This window comes from Rhynchophorus ferrugineus, unplaced genomic scaffold, assembly GCF_030347505.1.
Source record: "Rhynchophorus ferrugineus isolate W39M unplaced genomic scaffold, kcgeb_rfMv2 rfM4, whole genome shotgun sequence".
NCBI classification, from domain to species: Eukaryota; Metazoa; Arthropoda; class Insecta; order Coleoptera; family Curculionidae; genus Rhynchophorus; species Rhynchophorus ferrugineus.
In genome coordinates this window covers 2,344,822-2,369,765 of record NW_027472583.1, presented here as the reverse complement: position 1 = coordinate 2,369,765, position 24,944 = coordinate 2,344,822, and the positions used below count along the sequence as shown (strand labels likewise).

The window sequence follows — 24,944 nt, the reverse complement described above, 5'->3', positions numbered from 1 at the left end:
GCACAAAACAAAATTATTCTGGACTTTATTTGTTAAGCCTGGACTAAAAAAGCAACAAAATAGAAATGATAAAAGTTTGAGGCAAGTGGGGCCTTATGAAAACTAATTTTCTTCCACGAATAAATCAGTAAAAATGTAAAACCGTAAAGTGTTGCCGATAAATCCAGATGCGCATAGGGAGCGGCCCAGATTCTGCATTAATATAAATTGATTTAAGGTGAACATACATTCTGGAAAACCTATGATACGTGGAAGATAACAAATGTTGTCATATAACGTTATGAAACCTTATTATAACGTTTTTAATTGGAAAATATAAAAATTACAGTCGATTTATACATTTTTCATCACAGAAGTAAAATGCATTTTAAACATCGTTAAGGTTTTGCTACAAGTCATTCTTGTCTTTAATGTGGATAACCATTGTGTAGCCATAACAAATAATGGCTTAAAACTTGTAAAATCCAACCGAGAAAACCCTCATGATTATTTGAACTCTAACAATCACTTATATAATAAATATAATAATACACTAATATGCCGGCTTGGTTGGCGCAGTGTTTAGAGCGACAGGACGGTCCGCCTACTGTTGCGATAATCCCGGATTCGAATCCTGCTGGGACGTGGTTGTAAAATTTATCTTTATGATTGTCCTAGGCAACAGTGCAAAATCCGAAGAGAAAATTGATACCAGTCACGCCACTAACCAGGCTGGGTAAGACCGGATGTCTTCTGGGATTATTTCTAAGTTTGTCACTGGTCAGTCGGTAGGCTTAATGCCGAGGACCATGGTTCGGAGCTCACGTTAAACTGTAGCATGAGATGATGATCAAGCGTAAAAGACCCGAGTTTTTGCGTCGATATGTAACAATGGATGAAACATGGCTCCATTATTTCACTCCGAAGTCTAATAGATAGTCATCCGAGTGGACTGCACACGATGAACCCGCTCCAAAGGGTGGGAAAAAGTCGGCTGGCAAGGTTATGGCGTCTGTATTTTAGGATGCGCATGGAATTTCTTTCATTGACTACCTTAAAAAGGAAGAACCACTAACAGCGACTATTATATAGCGTTATTGGACCGTTTGAAGGACGAAATCGCCGATAAACGATTTGAGGAAACAGGAAGTCCTGTTTCACCAAGACAATGCACCATGTCACAAGTCAATGAAAACGATGGTAAAAATCCACGAATTGGACTTCGAATTGCTTCCTCATCCACCGTATTCTCCAAATCTGGCCGCCAGCGAGTATTTCCTGTTCTCAGATCTCAAAAGAATGCTCGCTGGGAAGAAATTTTCACCGAATGAACAAGTGAGAAATCGTACTACAAAAATGGTATCGAAAAGTTGGAGGGTCGCTATAATCATATAAAAAAAAATTGTTAAAAAAATATGTTTAACTATGGTAGGCCGGGGTTTTTTCAATTGACCTGTTATATACAAAACATAAATATAAAAATTACAATAATAGCCAAAAATATAACAAAAAAAAACATTTTTACGAATAGAGCGTCGAAGTTACAAAAAATCCTCACAAGATATTTCTACGGCCTATACTGTTAAATCTCTCTATACTAAAACTCCGTTGTCACTGTAACTTTTTTAAACTGTCCTGACACCATAGAAGAAAAACTTTATCAATATCATTTTCCGAAACTTTTAGAAAACCTATCCATAACCGGCGATAAAATTACCCATTTGCGACGCACACAAAAAAAAGAACAAACCAATATATCGACGAAATTCCCTCCAATATCTGTTATTTATGCCGACTAGTCCAGGTCGTAAACCAACAAAAAACATCGACGCCCTTGAGGGAGCCGTCATTTCCTATTTGGCCTAAACACATATCTAGAAAAACTTAAAAAACACGATTTCCATCTCGAAAAGTCTTGACCCGAAAGGTTTCGACGTCCCAATGGCGAAGTTTTCGCATTTCTCTCCCGGATCATGTAAAATATCAAAATATTGCAAAAAGTTTTCTAATATTTGAGGCTGGGCCTTTTGTATATGCGCCCGCCGGTGTTATAAGATATTTTCATAATTTGTTTTTCTTTTGTACGGTTGAAAGTTCCAGCGTTTGGAACTTAGATGGAGCTCATATACATATATGTAAATTAAACTATTAAAGTGTATATATCTGGCAGAATAGGCTAACGCCATATTTCTATAAAAAAAGGGCAGTTAAATTAAGTATAATATGAATAGTTCGATTAGATTAAAAAATTGAATTGTTGAATAAATAGAAACAAGAAGAAAAGCAGAGAAAAAAATTAATATCAATAACGGATAAGTGAGCTATTAATATACCGCTACTTATATAAAACTGAATACTTAATTCAATAACATTACTTTCTGTCCAATATTTTAAAGACTTTAGGAAACTATCCAAAATATAGATTTTCTTGAACGAACGTTAGGAAAACTCAGGTTTTCCTTATAATCCAAAATCTATTGCCTTCGGGTAAATCCACTAGCTTGAAATTTAAATACCATGATATCTTGGATCCATAAACAGTTCAAGGGTCTCCGGAAATAGAAAAGATAAATATATCAAATAATCAAGTGATCCAAGTCCAAATGTACCTAATTTGGTAAATACGATAAGAACTAGATTGTGTTCATCACTTAGATACATGCAAATTGAATCATTAAATTATATATAAGCGCAAGAACAGACTAACACTACATTTATATAAAAATAACCACAATTAAAGAAGAACAACTTGAATAACTAGTACCGAGTAGATTAGTTGGCATAAAGGACAAGGTGGTAGTAAGAAATCAATAAAGTAAAAGCAAGTGAAGAGGCAAGAAAAAATTGAGAAAAAAGATTATTGTGAAAGGAAAAGGAGTAAATAATAATTCCAGATGATAGGCCATTTATTTTGTGGTTTATAATATTCTCAGTTTGATAAGCCGAAAATTATTCTCTATTAACTTCTCAAAAAAATGCAGTTCGTTTGGCAGCAATCGAATCATCGTAATGCTTTTCGCACCTCAATATTTCGAAACCCTGTGCCACTCAAGACATGCTGCATCGACAAAAGCAAGTATCAATTAGAACAGGCTATAGCTAACTCACTATAGCTAGTCTTTTACGCAATAATGTTGAAACGGTTTAAAATGTTATTTTTTACCATTTTTCGTTCTTTTAAATCTCTATTGACTGGAGTTCCTGCTGCCTGATGTTGAAACGGTTTAAAATGTTCCCTCCCAATGCATTTAAACGTCTAGATATAGCTTATTCGTCAAACTGCTTGTTATCGCCTAAATATTCTATAAGATCTTGGGATTATTTTTCATACTATAGCTTATCACTGGTGTCAAAATCACCACATTTAAATCGTTGAAACCAAAATCGACAATTAGTATATGACAGAGCAGCATCTCCATGATTAGCGTATGGCACTGAACTCTGTATACTGAAAACATTGAATAACTCAACAACACTAAATGCAAAACAATTAGTTTATACAAAAAAATGTCAAAACTCTTGATTCCAACACTTGTTTAATCGTTGTTTACCCTATTACCTCGCATTTTTGCTACTAGGCACGCGGTGATCAAAATACCTGCAAACACCCAATAAGATTAAAAAAAGCAGTTCAGGAAGAAAATATATTAGGCGGGAGGATCATAATGAAAAATTAAAATATAATTGAACAGCATGACAGAGAAAGAGATTTCTTCTGGCATATTCAAATTTCGCATAAGTTTTGAAGTACCCGATATATTATATAAATAATCAAACATAAATAACACTCGGGATGATAACTATTATCTGGATTTAGTGGTAATCCTCTAAGAACCCGCCGATTATGTCAATGGATATCTCAGATTGTTTCAGATCCGTGTTTTACGTGTGTTTATTTTAGCATTATCTAATATCCCGAAGCTTTTCGGATAAGGTCTAACGATGTTTTGTGATTTAGATCCTCCCCCTCCCCAGCGTAGGAGGATACTGATTAATGCCTCAGATAGTCCGACGTTCCGCCATTAGATAGTGTTTAAATTCAAAAATAAGGCATCGGTAACAGTTATTTATGATATCGCTTGGTCATTTTAGAACGTGCGATAAAAAAAGCACAACAACAATTACAATATATCAAGTTGGAAAAATAAAACAATACAAGGATTAAGCGTGAAAGGCTGAGCCTAGTCTGATAGTTTGATTTGTGCCACTGATGTCTGAAGATTAACTAAAATCATCGCATAGATTGAGTATCTTAATGTATAAGGAACTAGCAACAGATCTGAATATCAAGAGATAATTTTGGATCTCTTACTCACTGTTTTTGCCTTTTTTAGATTGTTTCTATACGCGTGGTTGAATGATCCTGTTAGTAGCTACTATAGATAAAACCAATATAGTTTAATAATTATATCAACATATGAATATAATTACAATCCTAATAAAACTATAAACTTATTTCTGTTATATACTTAAATTTATTGAAAAGATCGGCAAACATATCCTGGTGTTAACGAATAATTTTGATAACTTTAACCGTTAACGTTCCTTATTATAATTATAATTATTAAAGTTAAATTTTGTATATACTCAGGAAAAATCGCGATTTTTGGCCATTTTCAGACTTTTCCTTATAACTTCATTGTGAACTAAATTATATTGATGAAAACATCAACACCGGTGTAAAATTAGCTGCTTAGTAAGATAGTAGCTAAATTTTTGGTTATATTTCAAGAGTTCCGGAATTACATCAAAATGATATTTTCTGCAAAAAATAATTTAAACTCTATTATTGCTTATATCTCAAAAACTATACACTTTATATAAAAACAGACAGTTGCCATGTTTTTTTCGTGCCATAATTCATGAAATACGAAAGTTTTAGTCCATTTGCTGACCTCAATTTTTTTGAAATTTTTTCCATATATATACTCAGGAAAAATCGCGATTTTTGGCCAATTTCGGACTTTTCGTTATAACTTCATTGTGAACCAAAATATATTGATGAGAACATCAACACTGGTGTAAAATTAGCTGCTTAATAAGATACTAGCTAAATTTTTGGTGATATTTCAAGGGTTCCGGAATTACATCAAAATGATATTTTCTGCAAAAAATAATCTAAACTCTATTATTGCTTATATCTGAAAAACTATACACTTTATATAAAAACAGACAGTTGCCATGTTTTTTTCGTGCCATAATTCATGAAATACGAAAGTTTTAGTCCATTTGCTGACCTCAATTTTTTTGACATTTTTTCCATATATATACTCAGGAAAAATCGCGATTTTTGGCTGTTTTCAGAGTTTTCGTTATAACTTCATTGTGAACCAAATTATATTGATGAAAACATCAACACCGGTGTAAAATTAGCTGCTTAATAAGATACTAGCTAAATTTTTGGTGATATTTCAAGGGTTCCGGAATTACATCAAAATGATATTTTCTGCAAAAAATAATTTAAACTCCATTATTGCTTATATCTCAAAAACTATACACTTTATATAAAAACAGACAGTTGCCACGTTTTTTTCGTGCCATAATTCATGAAATACGAAAGTTTTAGTCCATTTGCTGACCTCAATTTTTTTGACATTTTTTCCATATATATACTCAGGAAAAATCGCGATTTTTGGCCATTTTCAGACTTTTCCTTATAACTTCATTGTGAACTAAATTATATTGATGAAAACATCAACACCGGTGTAAAATTAGCTGCTTAGTAAGATAGTAGCTAAATTTTTGGTTATATTTCAAGAGTTCCGGAATTACATCAAAATGATATTTTCTGCAAAATATAGTTTAAACTCCGTTATTACTTATATCTAGGAAACCATCACGTTTTTTTTAATCGCAATATTCAAGAGATATGAGGTTTATAGTCCATTTCGAGAACGATAGTTTTCCAGTTTTTTTTTTGGCCAAGTTTAAAAAATCCCATCTTCTTCTTCGAACACGATTTAACACCAAAATAATCTCATAAATGTATGACTGTGCTAAATAGGAAATTTAATTATATATAATATAAAGAATAATAAATCCTAAAAACTACTTAATGTGCTGTAATAAGGCCATATTCTAAGTTTTCACATCTTGTTTAGCTGAGATAGAGTCAAAAAGCATCATTTTTCCTATAACTTGAGTTAAACCCAAGAGACCTTCATAGACATAGAAATACATGTGAAAGTTACTATTAGCATCTCTATATAATTAATGTCAATGTTTAGGCGTCTGGCTGATTGGCGTGTGGGTGAAGTTATATTCTATAAGACCTTTAGAATTTTGTACTCTTAAGTAAATAGTTATAATAATAAAAATACCTGAATAGATTTGAAAAGTTACTAAACCAAACAGTAATAATTCAGAATGTTTTGATTGCAAATTATAAAAGAATATATGAGCAGGCAGTAATATTTCTTAAATTTTTTATAGAATTACTTTCGAGATGTTTAACTTTTGTCGGACGTGTGTTCATCAATTCCCTATTAACTTCATTTACTTCGGCAGTATCCTCCGCATATTACCAATCCTCAATCAACTTCAGATTCCCCGCAGATTGCGGAATCATCCTAAAGTTGACAACGCTGTTCTTAAAAAACGTAGAGAAATATCTGGAAGGGTATATACAACTAGGGGACGATACGATAATTTTGGGGTAAAGTACTTAATGAATGATTCCTGTGATCTAAAATCGGACATAAGTCGAAAATAGCTCGGAGTATATCCACTTAATTATATTCTAAGATCTGTAAATTATCCTCTCGAATAATCTTAAATCATCCGAAAACGAGAACACCCCTTCGAGCTAGTGGAGACTTAAAAACCGCATTACCACTGGAAAACTTTTCGCATCCGTCTGCCTCCCTAATCGTTAACAGATACCGTTTCTTTCTTCATCATTCATACATAATCTTATTTGTCAATACGCAGGCATAACTAAATCCCGAACAAGGCCCCAAAGTCGAATTTTGAACCGGAACAGAATCGGTGGGATATTAATGATGTCGACTATCTCCCATCCCCCTTCGCTGCGCCCGTTTCGCCGCGTTCGGATGAAATATGGTCAGGGTTAAAGTATTGCGTGTTTCGTCGACATTTTTCCCCAGTGTAACGGGATTTGCCGTCGACGGATTTGTCATGGTCAGTCGATGGGATAGATGGACGACGGTCTTGAACATGATGAGTTGGCGGTCTTCCGACTTGGAATCTCCCCGGACGCAGGGAGGGGAAAAAAGCGGGAGTTGATAAACGATCTGGGCGGCGATTGTCGCTGTTTATATCATCGTTAGGGTTTTTGTTTCGGTTCGGTGCCTAGTCCCTATCATGAAAGGCAGTCAAAAAGTTTGCGTACGAAATTATTATTCTCTAATCATTATATTCATTAAATCTTATCAAACTTTTTTTTATTAAATAATATTAAAATTATAATCTGGTTGTGTTTTATATTTCTGGCCTAATAGGAAAACCTAATTCATGATTTATATTTTGCCGACGATAGTTTGCTCCCAAAATATGTGCTATTGACGCGCCAAAGCCTTGTTCGCATGTCAAAAATCGATGACCAATTAAATTGAAATTAAGCACTTAAAATATCATTGGGAGCCAAATCAGCTCTTTACGACTTTTACTTGCCCAAGAATTTGAATAGCCGGTCAAAAATACCATCACCTAACAAACTGGCAAAACAACTTAGATTGTGGAGGTTTATTTCGCTACTACCTGTGGTGTTAAAATTATTTGAGAAACTGGTGTTAAAACACATTAAACCATTGATAGGAATATGAGTTTTCCAGTTTGGATTTTGAAATCATCATTTGGCAATCGACCAAGTACACGGAGTAACAGGGGTTGATGAAAAGACTTTCGAAAAATATAAATAGTGCCCCTCGATATTTCTGGACGTCTCACAACCTTTTGACCCGAAATTACTATCGGCTGCTGAAACCATATCTTTCCGAAAGCTAATTTAGATCTTCGCATGAATGGGCATTCTCAACACTTAAACCCCTTTCAGCCAAAGTTACACCGAATAGTATCTTGGGACCACTACTGTTTCTGCTCTAAACTGCTGATATCTCAGTTATGATGATTATCAGTTATCGTGGTAAAAGATAAATTTCTTTCTAACGCTGCATAAAAAGTTCAGGTAGCGACCAAAAAGATTTTACAAATGGTCTAGAGACCGTAAAATACAGCTTAATTTCTTATTATATTTGCATTGCAGCGAAATGAGAAAGACCTAATTATATCACTTGACGGATGCCCGATTCCTCAAAGAGTGTTAGCTAAATACAATGGAATACATCTCGATGGTAGGTTAAATAGTAAACATCATGTTGGATAAAAAGCAGAGCAGATTGGAGTTAAAGCCAAGCAACTGTACTGGTTAGTTGGAAGATAATCTCAATTTGGCCTAAAATCAAAGGGCTTGCAAATGATAAAGAAAATGTGGACCTGTGGAGGGTGAAATATGGAGTTCCACTAAACCAACTAGTAATCCAACACACCAAAAATAAAGTTCTACCATTAGTTACCTATCCTTATCGCTGCGTAATCAAAGAAGAGCTGCATGATGACCTCCAAATCAAATGGATATATGAAGTGACTCAAGAGATCGCATTAAGATATAAAATAAGGTTGCTAAATCACAACTTGAAAGCACAAAACTACTGGACAACAAAATTGTTTAGTGTATAAGTGTATAGTGTATTCTTAACTTTACCTTGAGTAGATTAGTTTTAATTTAATTTGGAAAATACATATTGATGTATTGATCTCGTATTCGCCTTACTTGTGTATTAATGCAAGTACAACAGAACAGTAGTAATAACATAATTTGTAAATTAATATTATACAATGAGAATATCTAATCTAAGATATAACTAACACCAAATTAAAAAAATTCTAGTAAGCAACAAATTAAAGGAATACCTCGAAAATGTCGTAAAATATTTTTTTAGTGTTCCAACCAGACATTTTTATGCAAAACGCTACTGCTGGTATAATATGCCGGTTCGAATCCAATCTTACATTTTACAATTCTAATGCCTAGCATGGTGTTACGTAGCTCAATGTTCAACCAGCTCAGTTACCTAGCTCAATGCACAACCTTTATCTTGAACACACAACCTTTGATAAGTTATTATGGTTTTTAGCCAGCAACAGAATATCGGTTCCCTAATGCTGCAGCATCGATTGCCCATGCAATGTGGCCCTCCTCTTTGTTTTGTCGTCAGATTTAGAGGAGTTCTTCGAAGCATCATTTGTGTCAATCCTAACAATTCGCAGCAGTCGTCCTCGATGGTTTTATAATTTTTCCTTCTTTTTATACTTTTCTCATCGTCGCCTTCTTTTGGCAAAATGAAACATATACAGATTATACAAATTATTCTGGTACAACTAATATGTTAAATTTAATTTGAAATCGTTGAATTTACGCAATATCCGACTACTTTTCCCCTGCTTGACTTTATTACCACGGCCTATCCTTGCTAATGCAAATTTGCTGACAAGACGACGGACGCTCGTGTGTGACAATATGCGGCCGCAACCTAGCCGGTAAACCACTTTATAATTAACGTTATTCTCTTGTTTTCCTGCCTCGGTATCCAGATAATTGCCCTGAATAATTTCGCATTTGTTGGGGCTGCATTTTGATGAGCCGTTTTAATGCAACCGCGTCATCTCACGTGTGACATGTCTATTACTACTTGCCTCGTAAATTAGTCATGACGCTGGTCCATCGTAAACGGCTGGACGTTTCATACGGCTGTTATTTTATTAGCCTGTCTAGAAAAACAGACGAGATTTTCATTTGTTTGTTCTATTATAGTGAAGCTTATTATGCAGACGAATGTGCACTAACAAATTCAGTAACTATCAATGTTATATCAACATTGTATTAACACTGTCATTACCTTTTTTTAGAAAAAAAACTATATGCTTTTAAATAAATTGGAGACAAAGATTTATTTAAAGTATAGGCCATTTGATTATATATATTTTGTCCATCTTTCAGGCAATTTATAGATGCCACCGAAAAAAAAACTCTTTGTCCTTTGAGTAAAACCATTCATCGAGCCATTTTGTAACTTCTTCGAAATTGGCTAAGTGCTGCGATGCAAGCTCGTGTCCCATTGATGTGATAAAATGTCGAAAATAAAATTCGAGTGCATTCAACACTTCCTTGACCGATTTTGCTTTATAAGAAACCGCATTCTCGTGCTGTAAAATCACTTCACCTTGTCGTAGGGCTCATTTTTGAACTTTTTTCGGTCAATACATGGATCATTTGTTGTCGATATTGATCACCATTATCTGCTTCACCAGATTTCAGCAGTTCGCAATACACCACGCCACTCTGGTACCATTAAACACAGAGCATTGTCTTGCGACCAAAACTGTTTGGCTTTGGGTTTTCAAAATAGATCTACTTTTCATCACCCGTTACTATTTGAGGCAGAAATTACTTCCGGTTATAACTTTGAAGGAGCATTTCAGGCGATTTTTTGATTTTCCTTTTTCCTATGATTCAATTGATGTAACACCCACCTTCCCATCTTTTAAATTTCTCCCATTGCTCGCAATTGATTGCTAATCGTTTCTTGGGTCACATGTAATGCTTAGGCCAATTGGTTTCGAGTTTTGGTTGGCTTTTCATCCGGTAGCTCTTGCAGTTTCCATCCTCAGTTTTTTTCGGTTCTACCTGAATGTCCTTTATCTTGCATATTCATTGCAAATTTCATACACATATACATATAATAAATAGGGAAATTAAAGGGCAAATTGGCAACTTTTTTCCTTTGCTCTCTATGTCTTTGTGCGAACAACTCTTATGGAATAAACAAATACTGATGAATCATAGATCGTTTCAAACAATATTTCCACTAATATGTCATGCTTTGATCAAAAAAAAAGTCTAATTAGACCAAAACTGGTGGTTATCCACGGGTGCTTCCAAAACTGGAAGCACTTCGTTCATATACAATCGTTCTGGATATCTTTCTCTACAAGATAATTCAGTGAACTGATTCATCAATTTTCTAAGAAATGTCTTCTGATTAGCGTTGCGTTGTTTACCAGTAACCATTACAATCGAAATATTATGTAACTTATAGGGACTTCAATTGTCGTTCTACAGCTAGAGATCTATTTCTAATTGAAATATAAATTTAAGATTGTAGAAACAATGTATAAAAATAAGCTGTTGACAGAAAGTTTAACAGCAAAATTAATACTGTAGAGAGGTTCTATAGTTAGGCAACTCGACGTTTTCTACTAGTTTTTAGTAGTAATATAATGTTGCTGTAATAATTCATGGAGTGTTCTGTATGGATGGAGCTGTAATAATACCGAAGTTATTCCCGAAATTAAGCCAGTTCAAGGAAATCAGCCACAGAAACCATTACTTAAACTAAAAGTATTTCCAAAAAATCCCTCCAAAGTCTTTAGACAAACAGGCTCCAGGGCACTCCAATTAGCCTCTCATATATAAATTACTCTGCCACTTTAGATCTCATACCCATTCTCAGAAATTATATCAAGAAAACATTTCAGTCACTTGCAGTCAAATCACCAATTATTTCAAAAATGTTATGCTACATCATTTCCAATGAGCATTAACAGTCAATATCAGCGTCAATCCATAACCGGCGTTTGAAACATTCTTCACATTTCATCACTCTTGACAATTGATAGAACCGTTTTAGCCGCGGACAATACTTCCATCTCTAGATTTCTATCGATGACCTTGACCCATGCCTTGTTTGGAACCACTTGCTGTATCTTCCATCTTAAAGGTCAATTAACTCCACAGAAATATGGTTATGTCTGGATTCACTCGCCTCTCATTCAACAGAAATGTCCAAATCGTAGCAATCAAAGTTTCTGGATTGTAGAATAGACTGAATTGTGGACTGGACTGGACTGGATTATTCACCGATTGTTTCATCATAATCGAATGGCTTTTCTAATATCAGTTCGGAGAGAAACATGTAGAATATGTCTTAGGAATTGCATATGAAAAACCTTTAGATTTCAGATTGTAACTATATCGAAGTCTTGATGCTATACAAAAAATTGGCAAAATAACTATTTGAAAGAGGCAAATTGTAGCCTTGATTGTAATTTTCCCGTCTTTCAAATTCACCATCTTGGATAAGTAAAAATTCCTACAGATTTCCTAATTCAGCTCAGTATTTCAGTAATGGCAAAGTAATTATAAAATTTTCTAATAGAAAATAATGTAGTACACACTTAATTATTGAAAAAAGTAATTTAATTGAATGAAACAAATAATTACACCATAAATACATGCAATCAACATATAAAGTACTAAACATCCAAATCCTAAATAAAACTAAAATATCAAAAGAAAATGAAGATAATTAATTTCTGACTGCATACAAGAAGGAGAACTTTCTCAGTCATCCCTTTAATAAACAATCTCCTAAACCATATTATGTATCGAAATATTCGCCTTTTTATCCGGTTCAAGTGGCTCTTGACCGCCTTAAGATCCAAAGTTGCGGAAAGTTTTCAAGTTCGTCGGTATTACGTAGCGGCACTGCAGCCAACATTGACAGTTTTCAAAGTTTATAAGTAGACCGAAACCGCTCTTATCTCTTCCGATTGAATTGCTCAGTATTTCGTTTAAATGCTGGCCGGATTCGCGACTAACCAATTCAGTCGGGCTTTGCGAAACGATGGCCGATGTTTGACTTCGGTTGGAAAAGGTTAAATATTACGTGAATGTTGTATGGTAGTTGGAAATGATGCATTGATTGAAGTCTTTTATTGATACACATATCTAATTAAAGCTTTTATATTCTAGTTAAAGATTATTTAAATGTTATCATTAACAGATGCTTACATTATACGAGGGTGATTCAAATATGATGGAGACAAAAGCTCTAGATGGGAAGCGCATGTTTTACGAGTGCCGACCGCCGTAGCGCAACGTATTGCCATTCGTATTTTAGTGTGGGAAGGCGTTAAAAAGACGGAAATTTTTCTATTTTCGAAATCAGTTCGGTAGTGAGTGACTGAGTAGGGCTGCCGTGTTTAAATAGGTCAAAGCATTCAAGTATGGCCGCGAAACCGTCGAGAATGAGCCGCATGATCGTCGACCGTGAACCAGCATCACACCAGACAACATTTACCGCCTAAAACAACTCATTTTGGAGGACCGTAAATAACTGCGCAATGCCTTCCTAAACTATTGAACTTCAAGCAAAAATTTACGCGGTTGAACGTTTGTCGCCGCTTGCTGACGCGATACGATGTGGAGAGGGACGGTTTATTAACGCGAATCTTCACTACAGACGAGACATGGGTACACTATTAGACCCTCGAAACCATGATGTCGTCTGAAAAGTGGAGGAAGAAGGAGGAAGGGGCGCCAGTCAAACCCAAGACAACCAGGTCCGTGGGTAAAGTTCTGTGTTCGGTGTCCTGGCGGGCAACATACCATTAATACTGCACCTTCTGAAAACACACGTGAAACCCGCTTATCGCTCAAACAGCCTATCTACAGTGTAGATTTATCACCTTGCAATTACCACGTGTTTGGACCACTGAAAGAAGCCCTCGGAGGTTAAAGATTCAACACCGACGGCGATGTAGAGTTTGTGCGCACATGGCTGTCCGAATTGCCCAAGGAATGTTTCGATACCGGCATCAAAAACCTTACGGAAAGATGGACAAAATGCGTAACTGGTGAGGAATTGTTGTAATTTTTTTCAATAGTAAATGTGTTAGTGTATTTATCTCGATCATATTTGAACCACCCTCATATTATATATAATTATAACATTAACTTATATGAAAAAATACACCTCAAGAGAGAGTATATACAGTTAAAAGTAGTGGAAATAAAGTTGCTGAGATGTAATTGCAATTATTTATATTTAAGAAAATTTTATTTATAACATGTTCCTTCCAGCAAAGTTTTAAGTTAAGAGTATTCCGAGTTAGTTATTTATTCGTATTGATGTTTGAGCGGTCAGATTGTGAGCGAACTGCACATGGACAGATTTACTTTGGTTAAGTTTTAATTTGCAATATATTGCAACTCACCTATTGTAATTTTCATATTGCTGCAGTAGGAATTACAGCAAATATAGCCATCGCGATATTTTCCATTTGTGGTAGAATAGAATTGAAGATAGAAAAAGAGATAGAAAAAGATATAAAGAAAGAGATAGAGATAGGGAAAGAGATAGAGAAAGAGATAGAGATAGAGATGGAGATAGAGATAGAAAAAGAGATAGAGAAAGAGATAGAGAAAGAGATAGAGAAAGAGATAGAGAAAGAGATAGAAATAGAGATAGAAATAGAGATAGAGAAAGAGATAGAGAAAGAGATAGAGAAAGAGATAGAGAAAGAGATAGAGAAAGAGATAGAGAAAGAGATAGAGAAAGAGATAGAGAAAGAGATAGAGAAAGAGATAGAGAAAGAGATAGAGAAAGAGATAGAGAAAGAGATAGAGAAAGAGATAGAGATAGAGATAGAGATAGAGATAGAGATAGAGATAGAGAAAGAGATAGAGAAAGAGATAGAGAAAGAGATAGAGAAAGAGATAGAGAAAGAGATAGAGATAGAGATAGAGATAGAGAAATAACTGATTCCAATACTCTTCGTTGTGGTTAGCCTATTGCTATTGGTTAGCCGATTAGCTAAGTTGCCTTTGAAAGTTGCACTAATTAAATGTTATTAGGATGAAACTGCACATTTGATCTCACGCTTTTATGTTTTCTTCATAATAAGTGAATAGTTCTACTTAGGACTAAATAAAATGATCGAATATTTACGTAGAATATGAGTATGCACATTAAGCGCGTTAATCACTCACTACTACTCTGAATCAATAGCTAAAACACTCTCATTATTTAAAAAATAGGACACCCTGTGTATGAATCTCTAACAATATCAAATTTAATTAACTACCCTGTTTAAATGTATTTCTATAGCATCCACCAATATTTAGTAATGCATGCAAAAGAAATATTTGCATATCAAAATAGTTTCATTAAAAATGAATGCAAACAAAAATGTTTACACGAAAACCAATTCGAATGTTATCCGAACAATAATAGATGAAATGTAAATTTTCTGAATATTTCATTGTATTGAAACTAAAATATTCTATTAGGTAAATACATTTTACGTATGCACATAAAAAATATCCTGAATAAAAATTAAAGAAATAGTGAAAAACGAATTCATTGTCGATCTAACAATATGAAATTTACTAAATAGTTTACCATAGCCCAGGCTTGGTTAGCGCAGTGGTCAAACAAGACGATAGTACTCGAAATCCTAAATTCAGAGTACATACTTTGTTATTATTGTTTTATTTATTATTTTAATGCAACTTAATCATCTCATGAAAACCAAACCCAATGTAATATAATATCAGTCGTTTAAATTTTTCATTACGTCCAATATGTTGACTTTTTTATTGTGTGCATGTTAATTTTCATACGCATATTAACAAAACAAGCCGCCACGTAGCTACAATAAAACGAATTATTATTTTATTTGTTTGGTCGAATTCCATTGTCGATGTATGAATATTATATAAAAGAATAATTATTATGAATCGCTTGTTTTTAATGTATCTATCTATCTATGTAAAAATAACAAAGCAGAATATTGTTATCATTTAGTGATGAAGTCCTTATAAAATACTGATTAATGAATGGTTGTGGCTTTTTCTTATTTAAATATGCTTGTATTTTGATATATAAGAGACTATTGTTTATATTAATAGTATAAATATATAGACAATTGTTAGTTTTATAAACATAATGCAATTCATAACAATTTAACATTGTGATAGATCTAAAAACAATATATATATATATATATATATATATATATATATATATATATATATATATATATATATATATATATATATATATATATATATATATATATATATATATATATATATATATACGTACAGGCAAAATTCTTATTGCCCAGTGGGCAGATTGTTGAAACATTAAAGGCAATAATTACAAAAAGGGAAGAATAAACCACGAAACAGCTTTTTAGATTGAAAATAATAACATACTGATTAAATATGAGCAATCAGCCACCTCTCATGAACTGCTTTGACTATTTTGATAAACTAGTTAACAAAAGGGCTAATACTTATTAATCTATATATAGATATATACACTGGGCAATAAGAATTTTGCCTGTACGTATGGATACATTATCATCTTGGAATATGGCAATGTTTGGCAACAATATGCTGGTCATGATGTCGCGATATTCATTCACTGTAATCCAGCCAGTGATGTAAATGAGAGGACCAGCTGAACACCACGAAAAAATCAAATCATAATGGATTTTGCCCCATTCTTGACTATAGGAAGCAAACAGTTCGGATTATAACCTTCTTTTGGGGTTCTTCATATAGAAACCCGACCATTTGCAGGAAATAATGATGCAAATCATGATTCATTGGATCGTATCATCTTCTTCCAATTACCAAGTATCTACTTACTATTTCTTGGACAGCTTAGAGTTGGCGTTCGTTGGAAAGGGCTTCAATTTTAGTTCATGGAGCCTCTGCATTACTTTTCTCGTCGAAACCGTATTACTGAAGCGAGTGTTAAGCTGTACTGTCACTTTTTCTGCGATTGTTTAATGTTTCCTGGTCACGAAGCTTTTTAATGTCCTTCGTTCTTTATCTCTGTCATATTTTGCCATGTTTTGTGTATGCCGTGGGTACTGTTTATCATAAAACGCTAAATACAGAGCACAGTCACAGAAGAACGTTCAAGTTTATTCATATTATTGTGTCTATCCTTCTGTGACTGTCCATCTAAAGAAGCTGTTTCATGCCTTACTCTTTACTTCACTTGGTATTATATTTGTTTTTATTTGAAAAGGGGTAGTCAGAACTGTAAAAACTAGCTGGAAACTGGCCTCATAAAAGATAGTAATTAAGATCATAAAAAGCATTCTGAAGAATTGAAAGTTAACAATCGCCATTGACAGAACAGTTGCTGATCATCAGAGCTGGGATGTGTGATTAGTGTAAAATATTATATTTGTCTTTGAACGTCTACAATCTTTCTTATTTTTAACTTAATTATTAAATAAAACTATCATCATCTTTTTAAAATAATGATTCTTTTATACATATATCACGGAATATTGTAATTGTTATTATGGTACCTGACTGAATATTGATTGAATTATTTATACCGAATGGTATCGCATTAAATGGATCGATATGGAACTTGTATTCCCTCGGCCATCTAAATTCTCAATATGATCGGTTCGGTTCGCTACCTAATCTGTAGCACTAATACTAATAAGGCATTAAATTATCCATATTGCCAACCAAGCAAATAATTCTCTTGTAGTTGCCTTCCTATCCAATTTTGGACATATTTACTATAATTCAACCAATTATGGAGCTGGCATCGGATATGAGACTTTGTCTATGACCGGGATGGAATATATGAAATTGTAATGAATGATGAAAAATAATGGGTTGGGGAAGATTAATTTAGATAATTTCCCTGGTTTCTAACGCGAATATGTTAGGGTTTCTTTTGGTATCCATATTAAACATCGAGCTTCTTTTAGTATCCACCTTTATATATTAAATACCCATTTATAATATAATAACCATATCCATAATGCATATATTTTAATCAGGGATGGCTATTAGTGACGATGCAAGCAATTATTAAACAACATAACGTCACTGTTATATTCGGTAGTTTTGATATTTATCTGCAGAAAATAACAGTATTATTGAGTTATTTCGTGTACACGCTTTCGTTATTTGATTTGGAGAAATCTGTTTCCACATGCTCAGATGTAATATCAACTGTCTCGAGACAAGTAAGAGACCAGCATTTTCTTAAAGGGTTAATTAAGCTTTGGAAATATAGAATTATTTTTTCAAAATTTTATTTTTGCCAACATCGATATTTCATAAATTAAGCTCTCATAATAGAAAAAGAAGCGCTCTATTCATAATTAACTAGCTGACCCCACAGATGTTGCCCTGTTTGAGCTATGAATATTCAATTTGAACTGGAATACATCATTTAAAAAAAAACTAAAATCATGGTGTTTATTGTACCTAATGCTTTTTAATGCACAACATTGCAACTTTGGTTTTCTAGTGTGAAAGTAAATAATTTTGATGGTTTGCTATCTTTTGGAAGAACAAATTCACAATGAAGCATTAATTTTAACTCAGAACATGTGCTTGATTATTAAATAATTAGGAACGGATTAATGCAGTTAGAGAAGACAAAGCCCAATGCACATTTAAACAATTCACACAACAAATTTTGGCAACGATTCGATCACAAAACTTACACTACTTCACCAGGTATTGCAGCTACGTTATTGGAAGTCAGTTGAACTGCTCCTTCGGCACTCAAGCTGCCGTTGAACATACAAACTACCTGCAGCTTTTTGTAACTCTGTCATAGCAAAGTGTTGCGTCGAAGCAAATTGTTTACAAATTGACGATGGTACGCAAAGTACGCAAGTCTTTGAAGGCATATACGAACGTAGACGCAAAATGTAGACGTCTTAAAGCTGCAATTCTAATAATAATAGACGCTTAGAATATGTTTAGACCAGTTTTAATGCTGGACTAATAAAAAAAGCAATTTGTAGAAACCTACATTCTTTAGTGGCTCTGGTGGCTGTACTCACTTGGCATAATAGGGCTTCATTTTTAAACTTAAATGCCCTGCAAAGCGGACAAACAACATTCATTCGTTCAACAGCAACTATTTGCTTGATTTTTTTTGCATTCACATCTAATTGGCGGTATTTGGAAAAACCAAATTGAAATGAAAATAAACATTGAGTTCTTAATGTTTCTGTACACGCGTTAGTCCATCAACACTTGCTAAAAATCGATATTGAATTAAACTTTTAACGTACGACGTAATTGCGGTGAACTAACAAGGATGAACATAAATGTTATTCAACAAATTCAAAACTGTGAACTAACAAATTAGTAAATTGGTTTTTTGATGATGATATGCTGACCGATATAGCTGTTAACGGACATTTGTCATACTGTCAAACGTGTGAAGTCTAAATATTCGCCAATTTTTTATGCACTATTTTCTTATTTATTCTTTCCACGAGAACCCTCTGAACTATATTGGAAAACCCAAAAAAAAAGGATTATACAGTCTATCCGAAGTTTTTTTGTTCATACGTTATCAAGATGTTTAATGTATTACCTGCCGTAATTTGTAAATTCGTTGCAGAATAAGACAATATTTTCCCTCATATTTTATTCTAGATAAAAAGAGACACGATACTGTCTGATTAGTTCGAACGCGTAAACGAATGAGTCTGTCAAAGCCGTCCGGTTGTCAGACGTATGCATAATTCTTGAAAGTAATAGTGATAAGAGGTTATAAACCTAACCTATAAACCATAGTAGCTGTATAATTAACTGTAGCTTTTAGATGTTCTACAATATTAAAATAAATTATATTTGATAACATTTTTGTTTAATTATTTTGTTTAGATTAGAACTTTGATGTATGTCAAAGTCATACTGAACTAAAACTCAAAGTTGATGCGGTACCATTGCAACGTTTTGACATCATAAATTTAGATGACGTATGTACAAAATAACTTTGAATATATATACAGTTATATATTGTACAGTTAACTTAAATTATTTTAAGTTAATTTGGGATCTCCAAAACAGTAAATTTCACGTTTAAAATAATGATTGCCCTTTCGCGGACCATTATAAACGGAAAACAACATAATCGGAATGACAGCGGAATCGGATCCAAGCAAAAATGTCCATCCGAGAAGACAATTCGCACAGAATCCAATTAGAATTTCATCTAAACTATTCGAAAGCGGACGCCAGAAACTACTCTACGGCCCCGGATTAGGCGAACGCGTAAATATCACCCTCTCAGGTGTACGAACTTCTCCCTTTTCCGTTAATGGGATTTCAACGGGTGTTAGATCCAATCGGCGGACGGGACTCGCTAGTGAGGAGGACGAGGAGGGGGAACACGTGTCTAACGCTCGCCTGAAGTGGGTAGTTGGTGGATAATCAAATTGGAGATTGTCTGTGATTTCCTGACCACCAGGTGTTGGTGTAAACCGTCCAAAGTTATATAAGTTTTAATGTTAATATATAATGCTGAGTAAAAAGTACTTTCGGTCTTTTTTAACAGATGTCCTTAAAGTTGTCTATCATTAGAATGTACGTTGTTGTGATTTAATTTAACAACTACTAGTCCTGTTTATGAAATTGGAAAATGGGAAAAGAAAAAATATTGAATTGAATGAATATTTGATAGTATTTTTTTCGGTGACAGGAGGCTAATCTAGTCTAGAAATTTAAATAAAACGTTCGTTTTTTTCTAATAGAAAGACATATAGAGAAGGCTCGCATTAAATTTCAAGAAATTAGGTTGAGCAAAACTTAAGATAGCACGTCAAATGTCTCGATAAAAAATAGTTTCGAGAAAAATTTCGTCTTTAGATACCCCTTCACTAAAATGCCAATATCTCCGAATATTTTTATTTTTACAAATCTTATTGAAGGCATATTCCTAAGGTTTTAAGCTTTGAAAATATGAAAAATAAACTTTAAGCAACACCTCTGAAATTCCACGGAATTAAACCAATTTTAAAATCAATGATTACGGGCGATGACAAATGAATCACGTGTGACAACAATACCCGAAATAGTTAGTGATCAATATTTGGAGAAGCTTAACAAGCGATTGCAAAACCTACATCGATCTCAAGGAAGGTGGAATTGGAAATGTTATGTTGCTATCTGTGAAAATGTTGTTAATAAAGGCTTAGCTAACAAGCTGTTCACACCTGAATAAACCATTAATCGGGATATCCAACAGCTACCTGTTACAGTTTCTGCAAAACTCTTTTAATGGTGCAAAGAGGGCTTGAAAAGAGCTTTGACAAAATATCTTAGTTCTCAAATCCCAAATATCTCGGTTCTTCAAAAATTGTAAAGGTCAAAATAGTACCTTTAAGAAATTTGTTATGGATAACGGTAAAAATAACAACATTTTGATTGCTAAATATAAATATAATTTTGACTGCAGTTATGTAATTTTGACAACTATTGGGTTATTTTTTATTCACTTTATCAGATCAAGACTCTCGATGTTGGTTCGAGCCCTTTAAATGTTAAAATATCCTTTAAAATTCAATTTCTAAGGGATAATAATCATAAAATAATCCTTAATAACGATAAATAACATTATTATTGTATTTAAAATATATATAAAGTATAAAAATAAATTTTATTAATTAAAAATAACCTTTAATAATAATCTATTTTGAAGATAATAAATTAGAGCAATTATCTCTTTCTTCCCCTTTCCCACAGAGAGTTCGAAGAGGAATATGTATCTCCCCCATACCTATGGTACCGTTGAAGAAAAATTAGTAAACATGCATTGGAATGAAATGAAATAGAAATAGAAACCAATTACTTTTATTATATTATGTCATCGTTATTTTACGAATATTAAAATACGATTAAATATATTTGGGATCATTGTTCCATTCCTTTTCTCACACTGCCACTAGCCAATTTAAAATTATTTATAATCAGCTGATATGTACAGCCCAGAAAATCATGTATCTCCGTCCTTTCCTCTCTCAAAATTAGTACGGGAAGGAATTAGTACATCTCCATCCCTTATCACTAAAAGGAAAAGAGACGAAGCCTGCATTTAACTGAAATAGTAATTATTATTTTCAGTTACTAGTTTTTTTACTATCGACCAGTTCGACTGTTTTGCTCCTATCAACTATTTTCAGTAGATAGTTCTCAACGCTAATAATCATTAAATAAAATTAGTTATTTTTGATAATAAGTCCAGATTACTTAATGAACATATTGTTTCAGGACGTAGCCACGACAAATCTTACGTGCTATTCAGATTGGGCAAGAAATCATCGGCCGGCGTGAAGGCGTTCGCGGAAACTGGTAGAAGCGACCTGCTAGAGCAACACGGCCAAGGAGATGGTGGGGTCTATGATGAGTTCAACGCGCCCCCTATCACATCCGGAGTGGGACGCACGGAAGCGGAATTCTTCGTCGATGGCAATCACTCAAAGGTAATGAAGATGTTCAATCTATCCGAAATTATCTTGAAAATTAGAACAATATAAATCTATCGAATCGATAACTTTCAATGTGAAGTTATTGCGACCTTATATTTGACAGTAACAATTTTACCATAATGACGGATGATGACAAGTGGATTTATTTTGAAAACCCTAAAAATAAAACATAAAACTGCCGTACTCTCCAGATCTTACCCCGTCCAATTATCAACTTTTCGCATCAATGGGACACGCGGTTCTAGAACAGCACTTCGCCAATTTCGAATAAGCTAGAACATCACAAGATGAATGGTTTTGCTCGAAGTTTTTTTTTTGGGATGGCATCCACAAATTGGCTGAAAGATGGCCAATACTTGAATAAATACATTTTAGGTTTATAAATATATGTAGGTTTTTTGGAAAATACCGAACTTTCCGATACACCTGATATGTATACCAGGGGAAGTACATTTCTTAAATGCTAACTAAACATCTTGAAGAACTCTTCAGTTGAAGCAACAGTTTTAAAAAAAGACAGAATTGATAAATAGGATAGGTGTTGCCTTCCATTACCTTGGTTGTTGGACCGGGTTATGTTGGACTGCCTCTGGGCTTACCAATACACTAAACCGAAACCGCCTCACAGTTGACCCCCTGTGGATCACTACTGCTACTGCATTAAATTTGGGGATATAGCACCCGCTGATCGGGCAGCCGTTATTGGGCACGAGGGCCCGGCGATTCTATTGATTCGCGAACCTGAGTTAACACACAACTGGGTACTGTTGTATGGGGGCAAAAGTTATGACTGTAGCAACGGATGAGGTCGTTTCAGCCTGGAAAAGAGGGAGAGCTTAGCGGTGACGCGGTGCTAAGCTCCCAGCATGTCGACCAGCTCGCGAACAAGCGCGTTTTCAGAAGAACTTGAGCTGAGTTGTTGTTTGTGGAATGCTTGAGATATGAAGTGCTTGATTTCTGGAGTGTCAGTTTCCCTATGAATTTTATTATTTCTGACAAACCATGGAGCGTTTAATATTCTTCTGAGGAGCTTATTTTGGAACACTTGAAGCCGTTTGACCTGGTTGGGTGTAACAAACTTGAAGTAGACATTAGATCCGTAGAGGAGTACGGACCGAATTAACATCTTGTAAAATAAGCATTTGATGGAGATGGGAAGTCTGCTAGAAGGACAGATCAGAGAAGATAGCAGGTTTGCTATCCCCGAACCTTTTTGGATTGCTTTCTGGATTTGGGAATGCCAACCGAACCGCCGGTCGAAGTGAAGACCTAGGTACGTGACGTTATCCAGCCATGGAATTATTGCGGTGTCGATCTTAAGTTGCGAGACGCGCAGTGCGTAACGCTTCTTGTGGAAAATGATGGCCTGGGTTTTCAGAGGGTTGATTTGCAACCTCCAGAATTTGAACCACTTGACCGCATGATCGAGCTGCTTCTGTAAACGTTCATGAATTGTAACTTCGAACGTGGCGGCCGTGAAGAAAGCAGTGTCGTCAGCGTAAAAGGCGACGTCAATATGCTCTTTTCTTGGCATATCTGAAATAAAGAGGCTAAATAAGGCTGGGGCCAGCGGGGAACCTTGAGGTACGCCAGCATCGATTTGTTTACGACTGGAAAGTGATGCCCTGATCTTGACCTGGAAAGATCTGTCCGAGAGATAGGACTTGATGAGAGCGGTTAGGTCTTCTGGGAGGCCTAACCGCGCCTTCCATTACCACAGTTACAATCGATAAAAAATTTAAGGTTTGATGAACTGGGAAGTTTTGTTGTATCCACCATCTAGTCCGGACTTTGCTCCTGTTAATGGTGCAAAGCTGATTCTAAGATAGTCCTGTGAAAATCACCTAGATCAAAATATTCGCCAAAAAACTAATATTTAAACCCATAGTAACGAAACTACGTTTTCCACAAACCATTATATAATAGAATCGTACATGAAACCACTAAAGCAGTCACGATAAAAACGATAAATAATATGGCGATAAAACATTTCATTTTTAAAAATATCTCCACATACGTTTCTAACAGATTGATGTCTTTTCCCACCATTGACTTATATTTGCCGCACGCCCCCTCCACCTTGAAAGTCTTGCCAGCCATTCGAAGAAGTCTGACTTATGTTCGAAATTTTTCATCGTAACAAATCTTTCCGGGCTCATTTTATGAATGAACGTGTTATTTTTAAAGCTCTTACGGAACGGTCCGAAACTGGCACTGCATCCAGTTGAAAAATGCATGGTTTCCGGATATTTCCGTAGACAGCGCCAACGAGTTCGTATCAAGAGTGTTTAAGTCTCATCAGATGACTTAAAATATTGCTACGATCAAAACATATTAAGACGTAATAATCGTTGTGTCACGTTGATTCACGATCCTCTGAGATAAATCTGGAGTAGATAGTAGTTTTGATTTATTGGATATCGAAGACTAAATTGGATATGTTGTGAGGCAATATAAAATTTGTCTTTATGAACCTTGATCAACAATTGTGATTTACAAAGTTTCCATGTTGTATATGTATGATATATATGATGTATATGATATATATATATATATATATATATATATATATTATATATGTGATATATATAAATAATCCCGTTAATAATATTTTTTATTCATAATATTTACTTGTAAACATAAAATTTTTTTATTAATATGCTTCAAGAATAATTCTGTATGAATCTATATTTTTTCCAGGTGTCACTTATGTCCAGGATAGTACCATCACCAGATTGGTTTATTGGAATTGACAGTTTTGACTTGTGTGTGAACGGGAACTGGTTAGATAGTATTACTATAGAGGTAAGTCTACTTTGTAT

General features: G+C 34.3%; 1 protein-coding gene across 1 annotated transcript in view; it reads left to right on the top strand.

Annotated features, from left to right (window-relative positions):
* Positions 1-24,944, top strand: part of mspo (M-spondin) — a 243,480-nt gene that overhangs the window by 210,320 nt on the left and 8,216 nt on the right. Inside the window, exons 2-3 of the mRNA XM_076403464.1 lie at positions 21,905-22,116; positions 24,823-24,927. Coding sequence (XP_076259579.1) covers positions 21,905-22,116; positions 24,823-24,927 — 317 coding nt within the window. The remainder of the gene's footprint in view (positions 1-21,904; positions 22,117-24,822; positions 24,928-24,944) is intronic.